Source organism: Fibroporia radiculosa, assembly GCF_000313525.1.
Source record: "Fibroporia radiculosa TFFH 294 genomic supercontigs, scaffold2829, whole genome shotgun sequence".
In the NCBI taxonomy this organism is placed as follows: domain Eukaryota; kingdom Fungi; phylum Basidiomycota; class Agaricomycetes; order Polyporales; family Fibroporiaceae; genus Fibroporia; species Fibroporia radiculosa.
Window position 1 is genome coordinate 1 of NW_012133660.1, and position 7316 is coordinate 7316.

Here is a 7316-nt window from a genome sequence, read left to right on the forward strand (position 1 = left end):
TAGTAGCGGGTCCAATATTTCCCATTGTTTCCCTGGAATTGATACCATCCGTTGCCTTTGGAGACAGCTTGGAAGATGCAATCACGATCGGCATCACCACCACGGAAAGTCAGAGTGCCGTACGTCGGACCCGACCGCACGCTCAAGTAGCGTCCGTCCTTGTCACGGATATATAACCACTTCGGGAGTAAATATGTGGGCTCGTCACCTTCTGCTCTGGTGGTCAGTGCCCGTTTAAAAGATACGGCGGTTGCGTGACCTACTCACCTCGGGGGAAGTTGGGAGCTGGTGGGGCTGTAAGAACGACCTCCTTTTCGCCGGACTTCATGACTACACTATAAGTGGCCGGAGCCTCAGATTTCGCTAAACAGGTCAATTGAATTTGAATATTGTGAACGTGAAATGACTCTGCTAGGCGCACCATCGTTCGTCGACATTGTAGATTGAATGTCCAGGAGCGTTAAGTTTGTGCAGAGGCTGTAAAAGGCGGGAATGCTCGTGTCTGAGTTGATACCGTGTACACTGGCAGCTTTATAGATTGTCCGTGAGAGTCTCCTCCCTAGACGATCTGTGCAGAATGAATGGGAAATCAAAAATCAGTCCATGCATTATGACAAGCTGAACACGAGGAACCAAAGCTCTAGTGGAGTTTGACAGCCGCGGAGAGCAGGCCTCTGGAAAGACTCGTGAGCACCACGGGAATAGAGTACAGCTCGCCTTGCGCATAATACATCGCAATGCGCTGAATTCACGAGGATATTTTGGATAGGTGAAGATTACATAAGCCATCACGCGAACACTCGTCACTTCGGATGCAGGTTCTGTTCGGCTTCATGCACATAGCTGTCATTGTGATTAGAGATACAATATACAAGAAACGGGTGAAGAACTACTTACGCGAACATATCATGACACCACACATGCACCAGCTTCAGGGAACTTGCTATTCATTGGAGACTTTGCGCAGTCTCATCAGGTCCCTTTGCGTCATGGTAGCTATAACTCCGACGAACGAAGTATTCACACACGAAGTGTCAGGTAACAGACGAAGCAATGAGGATCATGGAAGCAACGAATGTGTCGAAAAATTTGTATGACATGTTGAACTGCTGACCCTCCTTGCAAAATCTGTCAATGTAGAAATCACCGTTGTATTTGGTAATGGTCCTGCACAGAGTCTTGGCTGCTGAGTTGGTTTACAAAGAATGGATGCAGGAACTGAATCGGAGTATGATGAACACCTCTACTAGCGTCATGAACGCACACGAGCACTCAATGAGACCTGTTCTGGTGACCCACTTGGTCATATGGGTGGTTTTGCTGTCGCCGTAGATAATCAAGCCTTGGCTACTGGACACCCCCATATATTTTGAATGAGATAGAATGGATGGATCAGACGGCCAACGGGCTCGTCATATTCGTCAGCACGATTAAAGAAACGCATACAACAAAGAGTTGCCCGTTTCTGAACAATTGAGTTTGCGAGGGAGAAAAGGCGTATGGCGTTGGAAAAGCACCTTTCCGATGCTTTCCCTTGCCGTTCCATCGTGAGGAAATGGTCAGTTCTTTGTTGTGTCTGGCTCCTTGTTTCGCCTGAGTGAGATTCGTCGGACAGCATCGTCTACCTCGCTTCGTCTCTTGCGAAAGGTGCTCACCACATATCTATAGCTATCCCGTATCACTTCTCCCTTCTCGGTATTGACACACTTCTTAGCACTTATTCATCACCAAACGCAGCCAAACCTTGTCGTACTCTCCGCGGCTGAGAGATGGATATAGCAGGTGGAGCGTGCAGATCGACACAGATACTAGCGCGCCAACAAGAGACGGATGCAGCCCGGTATTGCATGATTTGAGGCACAGGATAAGATGTGACGAGCTCAGCACGGTGCGAAAACGAACCACGTAGACCACAGAGTGACACGCACGTACCCGGCCTACATGCAAACTATAGTAGGAGATGTGGCAAAGATGCAAGCGGCGAAAGGGGCGCGCGAGGCCACGAGCATCGTCTTGTTTGCGGGATGCTACCACTACATTCGCCGAGCAGAGATCAAAAGCCGTAGTGAAAGGAGTGAAGCGGCGACGAGACAAGACTGGGGGACGCTAACCAGACATGCAGAGGGCGGAGGTGGTGGTAAGAGGAGAAGCCAATGGAACGCCCCAATGGCAAGACTGTACCTTGGTAGCGATGCACCCGCTGCACATGTTTACGCATGCACAAGCTGACATTTACTTCATGGACAGGATTGCGAGGCATAAGTCGGACAGCGCGAAGTGATTAGTCGACCACTGGGCCTAAATGTCGCGATGCACACGAGGTACTTCGCACACATTGAGCACACAAAAGCCGACAACACAACGATCGAGGTCACCGTATAGTTGATATGCTTATGATGCATACAAAAATCTCATACTGCATAACCTTATCAACTAATTCCAGGCCCGATCATAACATAAATTATTCATAGAAGGCTATTCATTATAAGGTCTCGCTTATGAGCATATCAAGTTACTGTATATAATTTAGATCAGGAGAATCACAAATAAATACTCAAAAATGAGAGCAATACTGTTGCATTCAAATAGCTACGCATGTGCGACATACCAGACAACGAGGCAATACATCATAAACTAAGATATATGTATCATCGGATATGCAAACAGTGCCACAGCGGGTGCCCCATCCGAGCTGGGTTGGAAACGAGGCTGATGGGACTGGCACTACTCTGATGGGATACCCGATACCGTATGCGTCCGAGTCGGATCCCGGGAAGTAGCATGATATCAACTTGAAATGCACGATTGAGGACTCACTGAAGTTGGACCAACGTAGGACACCACCCTTTGGCAGTCCACCCAGACGCGATATCATGGCAGTGGGGCCCTATGGTATCCGGCGCAGCTCTCGTCTTTGAATCAAGCGCGATTGATGATGACGCCACGACATAGCAAGCATTATTGAGGCGGCCAGGCGAGGAGTGTGCGCCGGCGTACGCTGGTCAGAGCGGCGGCAATCGTGTAAGGCTCATATAAATGACAGATTGATTGTGGGTCTGCGTCGTCGAGCGAGCACAGGGACGCATGTGCTGTGTGCACTCGCGCAGACACACCCCCGCCACAGGGGACACGCGCGCAGCATGCGGCCGCGTTCTGGTTTGTGAGTGCTTTGTTCTCAGCGGGGCTTGAGCAGGAACCGCTCGTGCGCTGCGAATGCCGCTCGATAGGGCGGGTCGCTGCGGCAGGACGGACGAACCTCTGAGGCGGATGTACGGGAAGATCGTCGTCTGAGCAGAGTTGCTGCATCGGAGGAGGAGGATAGAGATGAACAGCTTCTCCGCCCCAAGTCAACATGTTGACTCTGGCAGCTGCGACAAACCGAGAGCCCACGCCGTCGCCCTGGCCTGATCCGAACCTCCATGTGACTTCACGCTTGACTTGCCTCCTGCATACAGCTTCCACAGCGGGCTGTGACCCAAGCAGAAAACACATATGGATTGGTGTCTGTCGAGATTTCCATCTCCGTTGAATAGTCCCAAAGAACAGTGGTCACCATCGCGCACAACCTAGGGTACGCACATCGTTATATGTGACCAATTCCGAGAACGTTGTCACGGTTCCTTCACGGAATGTGCATCGTAAAGAGCAGAGCCCATTGGGAGCGTCGCAGTTCTGTGTGTCGCTTATAGCAGGTCTATGTATTATATTAATGCATAATGCTCCTCAGTACATAGTTCTTTATGTATATAAGAAGACTTCACTGGCAAATGGCATTACAGCAACGCTATGATGCTCAATGGGTATCCAGGGAGGACAAACAGGCCACTGTCGACGAGGACGGGAGGAAGAAGTACGATGCGGCGATAGAGGAGAAGCAGAAGTAGAAACAGATGGCGCAGCTAAAAAAGAGTATCCAGGACATGGGAACGGCATTGGCGGAGGCGACTGGCATGACGGTCACTCGGGCAGCCGATCGACTTCAAGTTCTCCCTATATGGGAACTTCTCTGCCCAAGTTGATTTCGTTGACCGAGCTAAACTTGCAGACCACTGTGTGCAGCAATGGCATCGACATTGACACAATCAACTTGAAATCGGCCGAGAAGACACTGAAGCGTATGGAGGAGAAGCCTGATCTCGTCGAGGAAGCAAAGAAAAAGAAGGCGCGCGAATTAGTCATAAGCATCAAAAACTATAAATGTCCATATTGTCAAGACAAGATGGGTTGTCGGAAATGTTGTTTCTGAAGGCGGCGCAATGCTTACGGCCTTGTTTAGGATTCATAAGCCTGAGCTATAGCATACAGTGGCTCGAACGTTGTCCGTACAAGCTTGTACAACATCCGCCGACGTGTCATAGAGTGCTATACCATTGTTGCAAATGCTAGCTTTGAATCTTACTGATGCGATAAGAGTGCCACTTGTATCAAAGCCTCATTCGCTCATTAGTAATGCTTGTTGGATCCACGACCCGTTTGAATTGGGGCGATCTGAAAGAGCGGCACACAGCTGCATGCTACAAGATCATCGAGTGACAATCTCAACCACAAATCTACCTGAGTGTGCTCCTTAGAACGACTCATTCGATTGTGATACACCTATTGTACAATCAATTCACCGCAAGTGCACGAAACCATTCAAGATATATTCGTAGATGGAAAGATGCGGTTCCCGATGTCATCTGCAAATTCGAAGTTCAACTGAGCACTGGATGGATGATCAAATCTAGCGCAGATGGCTCACCAATCAAGTATCAGTCAGTGGGCTCCCAGTTGGTGAGCTCGACGTCAACGTGGTACGAGTCCACATTCTTATACACCCCTTGCTTCAGAAGGTCCTCCGTCTGCCCATTCGTGTACAACACCTTCTCCCTGTACGAGAACCCAACGTCGAGGAAGGCGTTCCTCACGATGACTTTGGCTTGCGCCTTCTTGTGCGGGGGTACAGTGACACTGGTCGACTCAGACACCGTCTTCTCGACTCCGACGGACCCACCCCACTCATGACTGTACGATGCGGAAACAGAGATTTCCCACTCGACGCTAGCGATGAAGGGTACCCCGGCTTTAAAGGTCCCCGATACTCCAAGCGTGATCCCAACAGAGTTGTTCCACGTTCCAGACTCGGATTTCGAGTAGGAAAACCCAAGGTCTTGGGTCACTGTAGAGTCAGAGTCGTTGCGAACGGATGTGCTCAAAACGATCAAGGGAGGGGCCTGGCGCACTTGGGCTCCAGAGATCTCATACTTTACGTCGTAGACCTCGTTCTTGATAGACGCTTGGACGACGTCAAAGCGGGAGGATGCTTTGATGAAGTCCCAATAGAGAGGACAACCATTCTTGTCTAGATCGCTCGAAATGTAGTACCCGGTGGGGGAGACATTGTCAGTCAAATAAATCGAACTGTCGGCAGTGTGAATGAATCGGAATGAGAAGGGTACGCTGGCCGCGTCATCGCAGGAAAGCCAGCCGGAGTAATAGCGGGTCCAATATTTCCCATTGTTTCCCTGGAATTGATACCATCCATTGCCTTTGGAGACAGCTTGGAAGACGCAATCACGATCGGCATCACCACTACGGAAAGTCAGAGTGCCGTACATCGGAATCGACCGCACGCTCAAGTAGCGTCCATCCTTGTCACGAATATATAGCCATTTCGGGAGTAAATACGTGGGCTCGTCACCTTCTGCTCTGGTGGTCAGTGCCCGTTTAGAAGATACGACGGTTGTGTGTCCTACTCACCTCGGGGGAAGTTGGGAGCCGGCGGGGCTGTAAGAACGACCTCCTTCTCGCCGGACTTCACGACTACACTATAAGTGGTCGGAGCCTCAGATTTCGCTATACAAGTTAATCGAATCGGAACTTTGTGAATCCGAAGTGGCTTTGCTAGGCGCACCATCGTTCGTCGACATTGTAGATTGAATGGTCAGGAGCGTTAAGTTTGTGCAGAGACTGTAGAGGGCGGGAATGCTCGTGTCTGAGATGATTCCGCGTACACTGGCAGCTTTATAGATTGTTCGTGAGGGTCTCCTCCCTAAACAAACTGTGCAGGGTGAATTGGCAATAAAACGTTAGCCCTGCAGTACGACAAGCTGAAGAGGGACCAGGGCCCCGGTGGACTATAACAGCCGATGCGAACAGGCCTCTACAGAGACTCGCGAGCACCACATATATCAAGATCAGCTCTCCTTGCGCATAATGCATGGCAAAGCGTTCAACTCACGAGGATTATTTGGATAGGTAGAAGTAAGATAAGCCATCACGCGAAGACTCGTCAACGCAGGTTCTGTTCGCCTCCGTGAATATAGCTGTCGTTGTGATAGGGATATATTATCCAAGAAAGTGGTGAAGAACTACGCGAACGTATTCCGACAATGCATATGCACCAGCTTCATGCCATCCATTGGAGACTTTGCGGAGTCCCATCAAGTTCGTTTGTGCTATGGTAACTGTCGCTTCGATTGGGAAGTGACGAATGAAATATTCACGCACGAAGTGTCAGGTAACAGACAAAGTAATGGGGAGTATGGAAGCTACGAATTCGTCGAGGAATTTGTATAACATCTTGGACTGCTGACCCTTTTTTCAAAATCTGAGAACGGAGAAGTCACCCCTGTATTTGAATACACAGAGTCTCTGCTGCTGAATTGAGTTATAATGAACGGACACAGGGTTGAATTGGAGTGTAATGAACACCTTAGAAATTTCTACGAGCGTCACGAGCGGACATGGGCACTCAATGAGGCATGTTCTGGCGGCATACCTGGTCATATGAGTGATTTTCGCTGTGGATAATAAAACCTCGGCTACTGTTTAGTCCCATGTTTGTCGAATGGGACAGCGCGCATAGGTCAGACGAGGACTTGCCTAGCGTCAATGGGCTTGTAATATGCGTCTGCACAACCAGAGATAAAGAATCAAAAGAAGACAAAAAGAGACGTGGGCCCAGAAGCCCACACCAAAGAATTGACCATTTCTGAAGGACTGATTTTTGCAAGGGAGAAAAGGTGTATGGCACTAGAAATGCACCTTTCTGATGCCTTTCCGACGTCAGAAAATAGTCAAATCTTTGTTGTGCTTATTTCATTCCTTGTTCCGCCTAAGCGAGATCCGGCGGACAGTACCGTCTGCTTCAACTCGAGTAAGAAATGCTCACCAGATATCCGTCCATTCCCCCCACCACCTCATATCGCTTTCCCCCTAAAATTCTAGGCACATTAATTGGCAGATCTGCGCAGGTATGAACGCAACGAATATCGACGTTATGCGACAAACCATCGAGTAAGCCCAATCGGAGAGGTTCGTCTAATGCATTTGCA

The 7316-nt window shown here is 49.5% G+C and overlaps 1 protein-coding gene across 1 annotated transcript; it reads right to left on the minus strand.

Annotated features, from left to right (window-relative positions):
* Nucleotides 1-4751: 4751 nt before the first annotated feature.
* On the minus strand, nucleotides 4752-5909 carry FIBRA_08768 (uncharacterized protein; the record flags this gene model as incomplete). The annotated part of the gene is made up of 3 exons (XM_012330391.1): nucleotides 4752-5683; nucleotides 5740-5835; nucleotides 5894-5909. The coding sequence occupies 3 exons, from the start codon at nucleotides 5907-5909 to the stop codon at nucleotides 4752-4754; spliced, it is 1044 nt and encodes a 347-aa protein (XP_012185781.1).
* Nucleotides 5910-7316: the final 1407 nt, after the last annotated feature.